This window comes from Lepidochelys kempii, chromosome 5, assembly GCF_965140285.1.
Source record: "Lepidochelys kempii isolate rLepKem1 chromosome 5, rLepKem1.hap1, whole genome shotgun sequence".
NCBI classification, from domain to species: domain Eukaryota; kingdom Metazoa; phylum Chordata; order Testudines; family Cheloniidae; genus Lepidochelys; species Lepidochelys kempii.
The window spans coordinates 29,020,821-29,039,801 of NC_136384.1; the positions used below are offsets into that span (position 1 = coordinate 29,020,821).

General features: G+C 38.9%; 1 protein-coding gene across 2 annotated transcripts in view; it reads right to left on the reverse strand.

The window, feature by feature from the left end:
• Nucleotides 1-1,379: 1,379 nt before the first annotated feature.
• The window catches only part of PRKAA1 (protein kinase AMP-activated catalytic subunit alpha 1), a 33,235-nt gene continuing 15,633 nt past the window's right edge, over nt 1,380-18,981 (reverse strand). The window contains exons 3-9 of one of the 2 annotated variants that reach the window (XM_073343843.2): nt 15,823-15,916; nt 14,828-14,972; nt 12,856-12,943; nt 10,614-10,838; nt 7,967-8,453; nt 7,158-7,284; nt 1,380-6,129 (exon numbers count right to left, since the gene is read on the reverse strand). In XM_073343843.2, coding sequence (XP_073199944.1) covers nt 5,885-6,129; nt 7,158-7,284; nt 7,967-8,453; nt 10,614-10,838; nt 12,856-12,943; nt 14,828-14,972; nt 15,823-15,916 — 1,411 coding nt within the window. In that variant the 3' untranslated portion in view covers nt 1,380-5,884. The remainder of the gene's footprint in view (nt 6,130-7,157; nt 7,285-7,966; nt 8,454-10,613; nt 10,839-12,855; nt 12,944-14,827; nt 14,973-15,822; nt 15,917-18,981) is intronic. The other variant, XM_073343844.2, reaches the window with a different exon arrangement.

Here is an 18,981-nt window from a genome sequence, read left to right on the forward strand (position 1 = left end):
TCCAAAAAACTTGCCCCAAACAATTACAAGCTGTGAAATAGCCTGGCAAGGAACTACACATTCTTCTTACCAAAGTACAGTCATTAGAATATTTGCTCTTCTTACAGTGTTTATTGATTTTCTCACAGTGTTCATTTTATTCAAGAACCAAGGGTGCCTCACCTGTCTCTCAATGATATGAGCAGTGAGTTAAAGTACTGACAGTTGTTATCCAGGAGATTGAGTAAAATATTTTTGCCAAGCATGCAAACAGCAGTCAGTATTCACACTCAGCTGGTCCCTCCACATTATAGAGGATGAGAAGTTGGATATGAGTCAGCAGTGTGCCTGTGTTACCAAGAAGGCTAACGGCATATTGGGCTGCATAAGTAGGAGCATTGCCAGCAGATCGAGGGAAGGGAATATTCCTCTCTATTCAGCACTGGTGAGGCTACACCTGGAGTATTGCACTACAGAAAGTATGTGGACAAATTGGGGAGAGTCCAGCGGAGGGCAACGAAAATGTTCAGGGGGCTGGGGCACACAACTTACATGGAGAGGTTGAGGGAACTGGGCTTGTTTAGTCTTCAGAAGAAAAGAGCAAGGGGGGAATTTGATAGCAGCCTTTAACTACCTGAAGGTGGGTTCCAAAGAGGATGGAGCTCAGCTGTTCTTAGTGGTGGCAGATGACAGAACAATGAGCAATGGTCTCAAGTTGCAGTGGGGGAGGTCTAGGTTGGATATTAGGAAACACTTTCACTAGTGGTGAAGCACTGGAATGGGTTACCTAGGGAAGTGGTGGAATCTCCATCCTTAGAGGTTTTTAAGGCCCAGCTTGACAAAGCCCTGGCTGAGATGATTTAGTTGGTGTTGGTCCTGCTTTGAGCAGGGGGTTGGACTATCTGACCTCCTGAGGTCTCTTCCAACCCTAATCTTCTATGATTCTATAGTACAACAAAGCAACTACTCTGCTGGAATTAAGGACTCTCTCCTCCCTTCCCAAACAGGGACCAGCTCCAGGTGGACCAGCACATGGCCAGTACCATGCGAAACAGCAGAGTAGAGGCCTTTGGTCACACCCCCCCCCGCACCCCAAAAGGAAACAAACATGAGAAATGGTCTAGTAAGTGAGGTGATTATACCTCCCCCTCAGCTTTCCCTCAGCACTGAAATGAGGCTACCGAAGAGCTCTGGTGTCTTACAATAATGAAGCCATGATCTACGATCCTTTGGCTCCAGCCTCACCTCCATGGGCTGGACAGGCAGCCACATTACTGCTCTAATGCATACATGACTAAACAATAAGTGCTATATACCTTCCTCTCCCCCAAAGCAGGTTAGAGCAACTGAGAGAGCTTATTTCCATGAAATTGATGTCTGATGCCATTGACACTTCCTCCTCCTGCTCAGCTGGACCCTACTTATTGTCACTATTAGACAAGAAATTGGTTAGACAATAAGTGCCCTGAACTCCATATACTCCTTAAGGTAGTCTTGAAATTTGCTTTGCATCATTGTGGTATTGGGTAGGACTAATGGTCCAAATTTAGGATTAAGAAAGTTGACCAAGAGGTTCCTTACATACAGCTCCCTTAAAAAAAATCATACATTTCCAAAAAATCACCTAGTGATTGTGTGTCTTTATTTATTTTTGCAGTGCACAGAACTGCAACTCAACCTAACCAACTTTACCCACTTTGAATTTATCTCAACTTTGGCCCAGCATCCATAGCTGCTTTGGGAAAACGGCACTGCAGCTGTTATTGAGGGTCAAATTTGTAACTCCAGGCCAACCTGAGCTAAACTGATGCATCACAGAGACTGAAGCATGCTGCAAGACTCTGCCTGCAAATGCTCTAACTTTAACAGTATAGTGTCACAGGTTGTGTGTAGTCCAAGGTAACCCTAGTCGTATTTAAGATGAGCATTGCACCCATGAACTGAGAGTTTGAACCCTCCCTTGGCAGCTTTCAGATAATCTGTTATGCAGATTTGTTCTCTGTCTGTGTTGTGCAGGAGTTCCTTTTGCAAGTGTCGTTCTGAGCTTCAAGTTTCTGGTTTAAGGCCTGAAGTTTTAAAGTGCTCTAAAATCCACATGGCCTCTCTGATTTTATTTGAGTAGTATCAAGGAAAATAGCATTAATTAAAGAGGGAAGAATGAAAGATTCTCTTGAGATTAGCATAATATAATCACAAGTCATGCACCTGATAAATTTCCAAAACAAATGAACTGAGTGTGATCACAGGAAAGCAAGTTGCGGGTCATTTTGTCAAGAGGTTCCTGATATACCATCTCCTTAACATGAGCTACTCAACGTTTTTGGTGCAGAATTAGGGAGTGGCGTAGTGGGAATTGGGAGGGTGCAATTTAGGGACTGTGCCCCACTGCCAACCCTCACCTTCTTGGGCTGTGCTTTAGAACAGCTACGTCCCAACCCTTAGTTCAACACTAATCTTTCATCTGAAGTAAAGTTTTGTGGTGTTGATTTATGGGGTGTAAAGCAGATCAAACTGCTGAGCTAGTGTAGTTAGTGGAGCTATAAAGCATGGTTATTGATAAATGTCTTGTAGAAGATAGTAGCATCAATAGTGAGCGTGCTACGGAAATGAGAGATGGAATTCATTCAGTGGTCACAGTTATTGCTATTCCATTAGTTTAATCTATACTTTTGATAGTTTTCTGGATTTGAAATAAATGTAGCATCCACTTTAAATTAGTATACAAAATTTTATGGATACCAAAAAGACAAAGTAGCATGCACACAATTTTCAAACAAGAGATGAGTATTTTATATTGACTAACATACAATTTCACATCCTTGAAAGGTAAAAAGTCATACAGCTATAACAAGCATTTTTCATTCAGTATTGCCAAAAATTGCAATAGGAAGTAGGCACATCTTGTTTGTAAGAAAAAAAATGTTCATTTCTTACAACATATAATGGTAATCAACTGACAGTAAATATTTATTTCAATGTCAAGACATATATGGAAAATGGTCTCTGAAATATTGCACCACAAAGATGGACTTTTACCACCTTACCAGTGTAAGTTACATTACATGTGGACAAACAGATTTATCCACATTTTATGAACAATTACAATAAAAAAGCAAGAATATTTGAGGGGCCTCTCCATGTATAGCAAGCTTAGGGGAAGGGGGGGAAAAAAAAAATCTAGAAAGCAGTTTTCAGTATTCCCTTTGCAATTAAAGATGTAGTTGATTAAGATCTCCCCAACAGAGCCCCACTATGCCTTGCAGTGAAACAATTTGTTTTGATAGCCTATTGCCAGATACTAATGCAACATTAAGGAAGTCAGCTTTATGTCTGATGAAGAAAGTAGTTTAAACTGTCAGAGTAAAAGTTTGAAACAGATGAATGAAACTGGAATCAAATAGGTTAAATAGTCCCAATTCTTCCTTCACTGCCCCGTATTTAAAAATCAATTCAAATGAGAAAGTTTTGATGGCCCAAGCCTGACTTCTTATACCAATAAAATTTACTTTATTTAAAACTATGCATTCTGTCAGAAATATACATTAAACTTCATACTCCAAGACAAAGTAAAAACATGGTCGCCTTAAAGCACAAAAGCTGGAAAAGTATAAAAAGTAAAGCTTATGCGCTTTGACATTTTACATGCGTGTTGAGCATTACAAATTATTTGCAAACCAGGAACAGCTACAGGTTCAAAAGATTTCATCTAACATATGCAAAAGAGACAGTTTAAGTGTTTCCGAACAAGGAAATACTGCAATAAAAAAATGTGCGTTTGTTATGCTATTTGTACAAGTGCAATATTTAGCAATTTCAAAATAAAACAGCGTAGCTAAAAGGGATCACAATAACTTATTGAATAGATGTATCAGAATTAATTCTGACAAGACTAACTTTTAAATAGTAGAATTTGTAATTGGTCCCCCATCCTAACATCTAAATTCCGTCAGCAGTATAAACCCAAAGCATCATCTTTAAAGAAAAATACAGCTTTCTGTTTTGAAATACAGTAGTGTAATCCTGCTTTATAGGGACCACGTGTGACACTTCTCTGAAGACAGGCGGACAAGAGTTGAAATTGAAACTTGTACCCAGTTACTGATGGACCATGCAACTCCCAAATTCATAATGCTAAGACACGGAAAATCCTGGGGCTTAAGCAGCTGCAGGTTTCTTCGAATTCAGTGCATATTAGAAACACTTATGAACTTCTAGAGTTAGATAACCCAGATTATTGTACTACTCTATGCAAGGATAAACTATTCTTACTGCATCTGTATTTAGCAGTTCACTGCGGGTGAATCCTGGACAAATTGAACTCACTGGCAAAACTCCCATTAACTTCAGTGTGGTCAAGATTTCACTCTATATATGTTTGGGTTCTCTTAATTATAAAGTGGCACTGTAAAGAAAAACTAGGGGGAGGAAGAGATCTAGCAGACTCCATTTTGAAGTTAACATACAACTCAACTGTAAGATTAAACATTTTCTGGCATAAACAAATTGCTTCAAATTTGTATTTATCATAGTTAAAGGAGCAAAAGTACATCCAACTACAAATAGAGAAACATTTAAAATGTTTTCATTATGTGCATGTGCTATGTTTTGTCCAATATTAAATTTAAAAAAAATCAAATTTATTTCTGAAAAACTGAAACAGACCTGGTAAATTTAGAAGCCTTAAACTATTCATGCCAATTATGTCAGCATTTCTGATCAAGTGTTAAAAGTTCAGTGGAATATTAACACAAATTTACATGCTTTTATTAGCATTGACCAGTTGTATATTTCAGTTTAAATGACTGATCAATTGCACTGTTAACTTTAGAATCATTTAATTAAAAACAACAAGATGTGCTATAAAATGATTTGGGCATCCTAATCTAGATAAATAGTTCCAACTGCAAAATGAGTTCTATACAGTCCTATAGCTGACCCAGCGTGTGATATAAAGAACACTGATAATTTAAGAATAAACTCAGTGTAAGATTCTGGAAAAGCACTCACACATAGAACTAAGGAATCCTCAGCCTGTAGCAGCATGCCAGGAGCTGATCCACTGCTACTACTCTAAAATGGGCTAGTGAAACTGAACAGTTCATGAACCCACTGAAAGCCTTCCCTCTTGTGGAACACTGTTTCATGGTGCATAGGAGACAGAAGAATCTCCTTTGCATGAGCCTTCTCAAACCTTGTGGTATGGGACCACAATTGTTTCACTGACCTAATATAGCCCACTGGATTTCATCTTTAGTGCTTACTTAGTATTCAAACTCATAAGAAATGCTGACTGTTTGAACTCTCCAACATATACACAATCAAAATCTATCAAAGTTATTAAAAAAGTAGTAAGTTATGATTTGCTTAAAAATATTCACCCAAACTAGCTTGACTATTTACTGCCAATTATAAGTGGGATGAACACCACAGCAGCTCGAATGTGTTCCTGCTGTAAGACAACTGAATGGTATACTGAAACTACAGTTGCAGATTGTGCCCAACAAGTCACTGTCATAGGCCACTAGGCTAGCAGGTGAACATTTACCTACACTGCAACAAAATTACCGCCAGTGTAAATACAAATAAAACGGTCCTTATGGTTAAAAGTAATGTTCTATGAAGCCTAATGTGCACTCAGTGTAAAATGTTGAGAACCACCCAAAGGCCCTGTAATTTATTGTACCTGTATTATACTATTGAATAGTAGACAACGTAATCATAACTCACTTCAGCTTCAGTGTATTAAAGGTCTAACTGCTCTTAATCATGTTTCAGTCCCTGTGCAAACTGCATTATGTGGCTAGTCTTCAGCGCCTTCATTATTGTAACTTGATTATAATTGGAAGCATTTGACTATGATTTAGGCATGCTTATTGCTACAAAAGAAATAAGCCAATCTTTATAATTATTGTGCAAGTATTTTAATAAGATTTGCACACATCTCAAAAAATTCTATGGTGTGACTCCCTGATCTTGGGGTTAAGTCAGCTGAAGAAGAGTCAAATGAAGATGTCACTGATGAGGTAAGGGACAGATCTGCAGATTTTCCTTGTGCATCACCATCAGACTCCTTCTGACAAGATCTATAGCTGCTCACAGAACCTGATCTCTGCGGTGTGGTAGTCCCAGATTTTGCTTCAATAATTTCATCTAGAAAAAAGCAGGAAAAAACGATGAAACACTTTATAGCGGCAAATATAACAAATAGCCACTAAACTGAGAATTTTAGGTCCCCTCACCATTAATACCAAGTCTTTGAAAGGTAATCTTGTTTTCTACTTTTATTTACACAGCATTTGCATATGTATGTTACAAATCAAAATATATACAGCAGATGCAGCAAACCCTTGTATTTTTTTTTACAGGGTTAACACAGGTGTTTGACATTCAAGTTACTCAAAGACACTTGTGCACTGGTTATCAAATTAGCTGAAGAAACCGAGGGCAGTAACCCTCTAGTCCAGTCTTCAACTATCTGCTCAAATTAGTTTACAAAAGTATGTTTGCATTGAGTTATGCTCTATCTAAACCATGAACTTCTACAATTTTTTAAAATAAGTTTAAATATTTAAATTCACACTGCTGAACTTGTCCCTCACTTTGCAGTTTTGGCAGACCAGTTTATGAAGCCGAGACTGGAATTCCATAGTAAAGATTGTAAATAACCATCTCCTCTTGTATCTGCCACACCCACCCCAAAACCCAATTTTGTATTAACAATTCTGTTCGAGATTTTGATCTGCAGACTTCAGTCACTGGATTTTTTTTGGCAGAGAATATGGGACAACTTAGCCTGATAAAACTAAGAATGCAATCTTCCACTTGGAAATAACGTGTGAACCCCTGAAGTAAAATCCTAGCGGAGACAAGGCAGTTTGTAGTTAACAGATCCAGGTAAAGACTAGTATGCCCCACTGTCTTGATCTTGACCTGCCAACTCATGTGAAAACTACAACTGCCTTGTCTTTGCTAGGATTTTACCTCAAAATTAGCTAACAAATTAAGCCCACCCACACCTTTTTTCCTTAGTGAAGACAAGGCCCAGGTCCTTAAGGGCTTCCAAATCACATTTCTAACTGATATTTAAGTGTGAAAGTCCGAATTACACCACTACAGTTTCTTCAATTGTTTATAATTATATTATTCCAATAGTTATGTATTTATTCTCCTTCACATACCATCAATGCTACGGAAATCCAGTAAGTACGTCCTACTGTCCACCTGGTATAACTGTAAACTCATTTTAGAATATGTACTAGTCACTGGATTCTTCCTTCGAACACGCAAGTAGTATGGATTTACAACCTGGTAAAGAATACAGATGAAATAGTTAATTTTCATTATAATTTTTAAAGACCATGACAAATAATGTATACAAAACACAAACCTCCTAAAGCAGGGGTGGGCAAACTACGGCCCGTGGGCCAGATCCGTCCCATCAAGGCTTTGGATCCAGCCCACGGCCCTGTACCACTCCTGAAAGTGGCCAGCACCACGTCCCTGCACCCCTGGGGGACGGCGTGGGGGAAGATGGCTCCAACTGGCCAGGAGGTACCCGCAGGAAGGGCAGCACACAGAGGCCTCTCCCCACTCCCGGGGCTACAGGTGCTGGCTGCTTCCGGGAGCAGCGCAGTGTGGGGCCAGGGCAGGCAGGGAGCCTGTCTTAGCCCCGCTGCGTGTGGCTGCCATCCCGGAGCTGCTCCAGGTCTGCATCCTGCACCCCAACCCCCTGCCCTGAGCCCCCTGACATACCCCTCCTGCACCTTAATCCCCTGCCTTAGCCCCCTTGTACACCCCCACACGCACGCCTACCGCTTGCCCTGAGCCCCTTCCTGCACACCATACTCCCTCCCACACCCCAACCCCTGTCCCAGCCCTACATGTAATTTCCCCACCCAGAGGTGGCCGTCAGGCCAAAAAGTAAGGTATCAATTTTGTGTTTTAAGCTAAACATAACCATCTGTCAGAAAGCTTTTTGTTCCCTCACCTTCCATTCGTAATCCAATTGTTTAATTGCTCGACAAACTTCTGCCATGATGTCATTTGGTCGACTTTGACTCCGAATTCCTAAATGCCACTTAGCTCTTCTTACACCTTGGTGTTTTGACTTTTGTGGGTTGAGCTCATCAAGTGTGTGGCGTGGCCGTGGTGCTTCAGCTACTAAAAATGGCACTCTTTCAGGATGAGGGCGAGACAAATGGTGATCATCAAGAAAAGAATCTGGTGGGCTTGTTGCCAAATAGAAGTCTTTGGCCTCATTCATTATTCTTCTGTTATCTATAATGAGGTGATAGGCAACTGCTAAGGGGTCTTGATGATTTCGGCTATATAAACAGCTTAGCACCTCCTCTTCTGTGCATTCAAACTTCTCACACACTTCTTTTAAGGCTTCGTCATCAATCATGTTTGAGCTATAGGAGGGGTCTTCAGGAAAGAGATACTTGGGAAGGTCCTGCTTGAACCACTCATGCTCCCTGGATATAAAAATAAGTAGTTTTGAGTTCAGCCACACAGATTTTATGTAAACTTTTAAAGAAAACCGAATAGTTAAAGACAAACTTTTATTAATTATGAGATTTAGTAAAGCATTTCATTGTTCTTAAAAAGGAAAATTGTTGATGTCAGGATAACCCAGGAAAGCTGAAACTGAAAGCTCTATTTTGTTTTAAAGAAAAGGAGTACTTGTGGCACCTTAGAGACTAACCAATTTCTTTGAGCATGAGCTTTCGTGAGCTACAGCTCACTTCATCAGATGAAGTGAGCTGTAGCTCACGAAAGCTCATGCTCAAAGAAATTGGTTAGTCTCTAAGGTGCCACAAATACTCCTTTTCTTTTTGCGAATACAGACTAACACGGCTGTTACTCTGAAACCTGTTATTTTGTTTTAGGTCAGGTCAACACCAGGAAAAGGAGGTGTGTTTTTAAAAAAGTGTTAGTACACACCAGGCAAGTTGTAGTTTTACTTGACGTAGGGGACAGAGGTTCATACACTAAGAACACCAAACTACAATTTGCTTTGTCTACACTAGTATTTTACATTGTATTGGCCACCTTTTTCACCTAGCATAGACATGGCCTTAATATTTCAACTCTAGATTTACCCTACTTGAATCACACTCTAGTAGGTTGTTTGTCAACTCCTTGATGGCAGTAACAAAACACACAAACTCCTTATTTTTGGAATTTTCAACCTAATTCTAACAATGTTTACTCATTGCTGATCATCATGCATTAGGTGTCCCCTTCTCCTCCCAGCCAGACCGGAACCAATAATTGATTTTTTGGTCCATAGGCTTAACCCCCAAAAAAGTTTTATTTGACCTGAAATAAATTTTGGTTTTTTTGGGTGTGTTTTTCAGTTTTAAAAAAGTCCAGCTAAATTTTGAAATAGTAAAAATGTTTTGTTTTGAAATGGTTAAAAAAATTTTTAAAAAAATTTCCAATTTTTTCTGCCAAAAGTATTTCTTGAATTTGACCCAATATCCACATAATACTTGTGCATAAGAAAGGTCCCTAGTCCTGTTATCTAGAATAACCTACCTCCTTGATAGGCATTAGGACAGGGATTGGTAGATGTAAAGAAACTGGAATTTTAACATTTTGTTAGCCATTGTTCATTCTAATCTGTATTCAAGAGTCACCTTCCCTCACTGCCCCAAAAGTTAGTAGACTTAAACTGCCAAGGAAAGGGTAAGAAAAGTCTGTCAGACGACAACCTTTTGGTACTGTCTGGTATTAACCAGCATACAAGAACAAAGATTTACAGTTTACATTTCAAAACACAATAAAAGTTAAAATACAGCAGAAACCTTATTTTTCAAAGTTGTCTGACCCACTGGAAAATACAGTAAAGAGCAGATTGGTCATTTCAGTGCACTGAGCTAGCTACATAAGAAATGTCCAATGATATGTCATGAAACAAGAATTTTGCAATGACAATTGGTAGTAGAGACTATGAAAATATTACAATATTCATCTGAAGATATGAAAATGTAACAGGGCAGTTAATCAAGGAAACCAATAAATTTTGCAATTTGTCCTGTACAAGGAGTGAAAGCATGGTCTTCTGGTTAAAGCACTTGCTTCAGTATCAGATCTAACCCTACCCTGCCACAGTCTTCCCCAGACACCTTCATCACATCACTTAGTTTCTCTGTACCTTATTCCTTAAAAGCATCTGTCAGATTAGTATGCCCCCACCTACCAATTAGCACAATTATTATAAGGCCTAGTGTTCATAAAGCACTGATATCTTCTGATGGAAGGTACATGAAAAGTATATTACACACTAACATTAACACCTATCTTTCTTTAGGATTTGTACATCTTTATGTCTCTTTCTGCCCTAATCCCAATTTTTAGAAGGATCTCTTTTTCCCCCTCAAGGATCAATACAGACACTTCAATATCTTGAACTCCAACACCTTTTAAGTGTATTAGTAATAGAATTCTAGGCATAAGCAGATTTTGCCTTTGGAACCAGAGCTGTCAGATTTCCAAAAGCCAAAACACAAATATGTATATCAATGGAGAGTAACAATAGGTTGTATGGCAGAACCATTTTTATGAACGATTTCTTAGTTCTGTTGATTTCTACTGTGGCATCTGTGATTAGACATCAATTATTGTTTTACCTAATGTCTCTGATTGTAGCTCTCTTCATGGGATCCACCTGCAGCATGTGTTTCAGAAGGCTAATCACAGATGGATTTAGATATTGAGGGGTATAAAAGATACCATCACATATCTTCTTAAAAAGCGTTGGCACGTGATCATCATCAAATGGAAGGGTTCCACAAAGCAGAGCATAGAGAATAACCCCACTGCTCCAAATATCTACTTCTGGACCTGCATATAATCTGGAAAAGGTTATCTGTTAATAAGTTATAGTAGCACAGTACATTTAATTATATATCTTTTTGCAACTTGTTTATATGTTGTAGTAGTTAAAAGAACACAGACAAACTGAGGCCTACCAGCACTGATCAGGGGAGGCAAGGTATTCACATGATTGTGAAGCTGAACTCCACCAGACACGTAGGGCATGGACATATAGAGCAGAATTCATCTATCTATGTAATGTACCATAGTGCTAAATGAGGGGAAGGCCATACCATAGTGACAAGGCAGGTCAATGTAAACATGTATTTGGCAAATTATATCCAAACCACAAATATCATCCTAGGGGGAAGGGAGATTAAGTTCCTATGTTTCCTTGTCCCATTTACTAATAAATCAGATGCCTGGATTATGCTCAGCAATAGTAACTACTGCAGTGGGGTGGAAGTCAGTGGGTTGCCCAGAACAGACGACATTAAGGGTATGTTTATCCTGCAATCGGAGGTACAATTTGTAGCTCATGTAGGTAGATAGCTCAGTGGTTTGAGCATTGGCCTGCTAAACCCAGGGTTGTGAGTTCAATCCTCCAGGGGGCCACTTCGGGATATGGGGTAAAAATTGGGGATTGGTCCTGCTTTGAGCAGGGGGTTGGACTAGATGACCTCCTGAGGTCCCTTCCAACCCTGATATTCTATGATTCTATGATTCTAGGTACTGTATACTTGTGCTAGCTTTAATCTAGCTATCTTGTAAAAACAGCAATGAAGATGCACCAGTGGCATGGGCTTCAGCCTGGAATGTTCAAACTTGCACAGTTCCCACAGTACATATTTGCAATGCTAGCAAGCACAGCTGTTTCTTCATTGCTGATTTTTAGCAAGCTAGCTAGATTAAAGCTAGCATGTGTATACCTACACAAGCTGCAAGTCACACATCTGACTGCACTCTACAGTTGACTAACTGTGTTGGAGGATTTAATAGTTGCAGGATTGAGCTAATAGGCCCAAATGTCACTTGCCCTAATATGCCACAGTAAAAGTTTACACTAATACCAAACTTTCCTGCCTGGAACTTTTCTATCTGTTAGTCAGAAAATAAAGTGCTACTTCCAAAGTGTGAACTATGATTCATTAGGTCAGTGGTTCCCAAACTTTTTAATAAGGCAACCCACCGACTGCATTTGGGGTTGGTTTTTTTTTTTGATAACTCACCAGACACTTATCCCCTCATCTGCCCCGGCACCACAACCCTAATTCTGGCCCAGTGCAGACAGGAGGCCTGGTGGAGTTGGGGAGCGAGCCCACCCCACCTTTACCCTGCAGTGGCAGCTCCTATCACATGAGACTGCACCTACCTCCAGGCATTGCAACATGGTGCACGGAGTTGTAGAACCACTCATATTTGGCCAGTTTCCCCCCATGACAAAGGGGAAGCCAGGCCAAACCTGAATGGTGCTGCGACCCTGCACTAGAGCAAAAAGCTGGGCCCAGCCTTCCAGCACAGGAGCTGCCACTGCAGGGTGAGTGTGAAGCGAGCTCGCTTTCCATCTCCCCCAGTCCTCCTCTCTGCACCATAACGTTTGCCTAGGTCAGGGCCCAGTGATGGGTTAATCCACCATTGGACATGGCAACCCATCTGGGACCTTCCTGCGATCCCCTGGTGGGTTGGGACCCACTGTTTGGCAAAATACTGTACTAAACAGACCTTTTGGTAATTCTGGAAATTGATAGATACAGTTTATGATATTCACTGTACATGAATTTTCTAGTTGATAAAACTGCATTTTTACCAAACTGACTTGGGTACAGCATACACACACTGCAGTTTGGACTACTTGACACAGTACAGTGACACTGAAGGGGCCAATAAAGCTGACTAGGCCACTAATCAACGTATAGGTAAGCTTCAAAAATTAGCAAGGGAGGGAAAGTCAACGTTGAGCTTGTGTACTATAATATTGTCTTGTTATCTTTAATATTAACTAGCAAGGTATTTTTCAACTACATGAATACATTTATCGAATATAAGAGATACTACCTTCCTGAAATTACTTCTGGTGCAGCATAATTAGGGGAACCACAGCTTGTTCTTAAAAACTCTCCATCTGACATCATATTTGAAAGACCTGAAAGTGTACAAAAGCAGCTACTAAAAAAATTCAGCTAGAGGAAACTGATTACACACTGTATGGGCATCTTAATCCAACCACTAATGCTAATACGAGTAATAAGTTACAGTTTACTTTTTCTAAATTATAAAGTACAGCAGTTTAGAATTACTGAAATGTGTACAGAAACAGAACAGTGCAGTGTAAGATGTTGCATACAGTATACCAGAAATTAGTTTTGCTCTTCAGCATCAGTTCAGTAAAACTAAAGACATGTATGCACATGATCTAGGCATGCCTAAGAGAATACATCCATTCCAAGACGCAGCAAGAAAAGTCTGTTTTGGAAATGTCCAGAGACATAATGGAGGACTGAGTTGTTCTAAGGGAGACACAGGACTGCAGTAAGGTGGGACTTCAACAAGAGAAAGCATTCTTAACAGTGATTGCTTCCAAATGCTTGAAGTGGAAGACCACCACAGAACAGTCCAAGGAATAGCCTCTACAGAACACAAGATTCAATAGCAGCTCTTTACAGAACAGTATAGTGATTGTACCTACAGCAGCAGACGGGCACTCTCTCAACATCCACTGGGGAGTTGCAGACTACAGCTTGGATAGGATTGAGTGTTCTGGCTATGGCTTACTGCATTAATGCAATACTCCCTTTTTTGAATCTGAAGTGATAGAGAAGAGTGCCTCAACCAGTTTTCATACTTATTAAACTGAACAGGTTTCTTTATAAATACTCGTTTAGTTAAATAAGTTCAACAGCTTTGCTAAAATTTATCCACGGTAATAAAGCCATTTTAACAGTTAATACTGCATTTTGTTTTGCTGTAAAAGAATAAGTAATCGTTCATCTAAAAGCATTCTGCAAATCAACGTAGTAAAACCCTTTGACAGAAATAATTAACAGGACTCCCAACCCCCAATGTATTTGAACACCATACCTTTGAAATAATTGAATACTTAGCATTTATATAGCACCTTTCATCAGAGATCTCAAAGCGCTTTACAAGGGCGGGTATAATCCACTATGTCTACAAGAGAAATATCAGGATTATGTAGCAATATGGATACCTGTCTATGTTTATATGGCAAGAAGGTTTCCTAATGCTGGCAGTCCTGAAAACTAGCTGCCCCTGTCTTTCTGCAGTTGTATTTTGTGCTCTTTTATAGCAAGTCTGTACAAGTAAAGAACTATAACTTTCCTTCCCTTGGCTAAGCAGGCAATACATAGCAAGTGCAAGAATTAGTAAGAAGTTAGTTCCTCTTTTACCTTTCATTATCTTCAGTTTCAGTTTTATACTGTCAACATCATCAGGGTAGATCTTTTTACTTTTTTAATTTTAAGTTGAATTTATAGTTAGATATGGAAAGTAGTACTGAATAATAGTACTAAGTGCTATATCATCATTAATGCCTTTCACTAGAATGATGTGGTTCTTATCAAGTTTGGTGAACCATCCTTGTGGATCAGAAGACATTGAGTTATTAAAACAAAAGGTGGATAGTTGTCCCGATTTTACCAGTGGAGAAAGATATAGAAGACAAGGAACTTGCCAAAAATCAATTTTGAAATAAATGGAACAACATGCATTAAATGCTAAATACAATTTAATACTTAGTGACATTTTTGTTCTACCAGACCAGGCCAGACTATTAATTTCTATCCAGTCACAGAAAACATCTGGCTCAAAGATGACCTATAAGGAGAAGAAAACTCTGCACTAAGCAATGTTCTCATATTTCTTTTTGGGACACTCCTTAGGTTCTTGTACTGTGCCCATCACCATAGTATCCAAGTATCACAACTCCAATAATGAATATTTTCTGCATTAATAAATAGCATTGATGAAACTTGAACATGATCAAGTTTAGAATAAAATAAATGCTCACCAAAATCAGCTATCTTGGCATTCATGTGTGCATCAAGCAGTACATTTTCAGGTTTCAAGTCTCTATGTACAACCATATGCCTGTGACAATAATCCACACCAGAAAGGATTTGCTGGAATAAACGTCTACTCTCCTTCTCATCAAGCTAAGAAAGGAAAAGAAGCCATTTAAAATACTCTTATCTGTCCAACATTTTTCTTGAATCAGCAAGAAGTAAATATTATTTGTATTACATTTCCATGCAAGTCAGTATTTGGATGCAATAAAGAATGCAACAGGTTACACTTAAGTATTTTACAGTCTGGACACTTTACAGATAAAATAACAGATGGGAAGATGAACTGACTACCACACAATGATTCAGTGGCAGAGCCAGCAGTAGAACCCAGAATGAATTTTTCTAGCCCACAATGCCTTAAACAGAACACTTTTAAGGAACGTTATCCACTGAGTTAATTACACAGTCAAAACTTGCTTTTCCAATCAATTTCAGAAGCATGACTGTCAAAGAGGTCATGTGTTTAGGAACATACATCCTTAGAGCTCATGCATTCTCTATTTTTGCTTTATGTAGAAAAAGCATTTGATATATCGGATTGAAACAAACATCAAAAGTTGCAAATTCAACTTGATCAAAACCTTTAGAAAGTTAAAAATGAAAGGTTACATAAAGTTAGTCTGCTTTGCACAGATGCAGTAATTTTGACTGATTAGAATTAGTATCACCATTCAATTAAAGAGGCAAGTGCAGTTTCAAATAAGATAAAACTACATTTATGAATGAAATTCCATAAGTTTAAACTAGCAGACGCCACTTATTAATGTTAGTTTCAGAGCAAAGTTTACTGAGTTAGAAAAAGGATAGGATACTCTGAGACATGCTACTGCTAACTGAAAGACTAGATAAGAACAGCTCTTCACCTAGCGAGAAACATTTTTGCAAAAGTGATTATAAAATGCAATCTACTGTTTTGTAGAGCTGAAGGTCGTCTTACCCTTCCATTTTTACAGATATAATCGAACAGTTCCCCTCCAGAAACATATTCCATCACCATGAAAATGTCAGATGGTGTACTGATGACTTGGTACCTGATAAAGGTAACATATCTATTAATTCCACTGCACACCCACAAGATACAACTAGTTAATTATAATTAAAACAGCATTGGGCTTTGTTAAATTTGGATATAAGCTATACTTTAGAACTAAATATTTCCTATATGAAATTAAGTTGTTCAGAAATCCCTGTTTCAGTATCTCTCATCAGGGAATGGGACCACTGCAGCAACAGGTGGAAGCATATTAAAGAGAATTTACACTTCTGAGTAGGAGGCCCAGTTTTAGCCAGCAGATTAGGAATAGAAGTTTCTCAGGCCTATTAAAAATATTATAGCCCCCTTTCCATAACTAAAAAAAAAAAAGCTAAGGAAGAGACAAGTACTTGTTAGAGACAAAGGGCATCACTATAACACAATATTATTCTTGTTATTGTACAAGGAGTCAAACATTTAAATATTTATAAAATACAAGCAGGAAGGGGTTTAAGGACTTTAGAAGGGGTTTAAGGAGATCGAACAGTTGCAGAGAAAGTTAGGAAGCTTACTAAAGTAATGTAGAAGTGGTTAATTGAACAGTTTGTTTAATCAACCCCAACATGCTTGGACTTGTTTTCTCGGTTTCCTATATGACATTTTATGTACAAGTTCTACAGCACCCAAAAGCCAGCTACTACTTCCAGAACAAACAGAAAGACTAGGTCTCTCCCTTGATTTTACAGTCTACATTTAGATGTGATGTGACAAGTAGGGGTAACAGTAAGACGGTGGATGAAGACAGACAAGCGGCAAAGTCGTGTGGTGATTCAGTTTAGGCATGCCATGTATACTGATGGTACAAATTAACTAACTTCTTGTAGACACAACAGAAGGACTGCAGTGTTTTCTTATAGAAAGATTTCTCAGGATAAGGGAAAACAAGTTTCAGCTTTCCTGGTCAAATTATTCTTGGTCTGAGAGCTCATTCTTGTCAGTGTAGCTCACCTGGGTGATTAATACTTGCTAACTTGTAAACAATCAAAATACCGAACAGAATATATTTTAATACTCAGATTTCTAATGTATCCTGAATTCTGAGGCTCTTATTCCATCTTACAAGACTATTAAGGCAGTTCATTCTTGGTTGATTTAGTTTTATATAGTTTAATTTGAGATATTTCAGTTTAGTGACTCATTCTTTATCATCTAAATGACTTGTTAGTATCTTACATTACAATGAAATTCTTTTTCATATACTGCATTATGACTACTTCTGAAGTTATTTCTAACCAACAACATTGTTTAAGGCAGTGTTCCCTAAACTTTTGAAAGCTGAGCCTCCCTTGAAGAAAATTAAACAAATGACATATGGTATCAGACATATCCAACAGGAGTGGTCATTCATTCAAAATATATTGTTTAGATCTTCGTAATATGATACTATGTAAATGTCAACCTTGTGAACTATTTCACTGCTCAAAGAAGATGGGAAGTATCACCGGTCATCCCAGGTACCACACCCCCTCTAAAATAAATAGGACAGTTTACACCTCAGAGCTAGCAGTTCAGGTGCTCTGAAAACTCAGGCCAAGTCCACACTACAGGGACTATAGCAGCAAACTGTGCTGATGTAACTATGCTGGCATAATCTCAGTGTAGATACAGTTATTACACACCCCTTACAAGTAGCCATGTCAACCTAAGTTTTAAGTGTTGACGTGGCTTTAGCCAGACATTACTGCAACAGTTGCACTAGGGTTAGGTTTTCAGGGTTAACTTCAGGGTTACAGCTAGAGATTAGGGCCTGGTCTATGTTCTGAAATTACAGCTATCCTAGTATGTCAGTTACATGTGAATTCCTCTTCCCCACACATAGCTCTGCTGGTATAAGATGCACTTATATCGACATAAAAGTGCTTTTGCGGAGATAGCTTACATTTCCTGGGTAACTGGTGTGAACTGTGCTGGTATTTATCCCAATACAAGCTGCATCTATACTATGAAGGTTTGCCAATACAGCTGTGCCAGAAAAACTTCCCAAATGTAGACAAGGTCTCACTGCTTTCAAAATAGAAAACTCAATTCTGGAAAACATCTGAGACACCTCATCCCCTGTGCCCACTAGTCCTTTACACCCTCTCAGTCTTTGGGGGATGTGCCTCATGACTTTGGGAAACACTATCTTAAACTAATATTCCAGAGACAGTGAGATGAGTTTGTAGAGAAAAATTTTATATTGCGGCACTTTAGCCATGAAACTGTCAACTTTTAACATGTTGTGATTTTAAGATTTTATCAGCTGAACAAATGTTTAGAAGTGGAAAGAAGTTGTGGCCTATTGTTAAGAAGGGTCAAGATCACAACAGGGTACATTTCAAATTAAGGCAAGCAATTACTCTTTTTTTAAAAAAAAAACACAGAATTTTAATCATTCTTAGTTGATACAATGAGCTTGAAACCATACTTGACATTGCAACTAAACACTTGGATAAGGAGAAACATTTAAGACTTAGCAAAAAATGGCTAGGAAAAAAGTTTTATATCATATTATATAAATCATGATAGAGCTGAACAATTTCTTAGAAATAGGTGTCACTGCAATCTCCGCTTGCAGTGTTTTAACTGAGGAAAAATTTGGATTTGGGGATGGAGGATTTCCCTGTTTGTCTTCATTACAGATGGAACTCTCTAGTTTTTAGGTGTTACCCTAACCCAGCTCTAATATAAAAAGCCTCCCACCCAAGCATAGTGGTGCTTAACACCTGAGCTAACTGGCCCATCCTGGGGTACAGGCTAAAACCTAAATGCTGCTTACACTTTGACTGGAGCTCTCACACATTGCAGTATGGATGCAGGCTAAGCCACTTAAGTGCTGATAGTCCTCCAGTGCATTCCTCCAACTCCCACTCCTACCCGTGACCAGAACAAGAGGGTCGGGAAAGAATTTTCCTCCAGAGTAGATAGGAAGAGGCCCTGGAGGTTTTTCACCTTCCTCTGTAGCATGGGGCACGGGACACTTGCTGGAGGATTCTCTGCCCCTTGAAGTCTTTAAACCATGATTTGAGGACTTCAGTAGCTCAGACATAAGTGAGAGGTTTATCGCAGGAGTGGGTGGGTGAG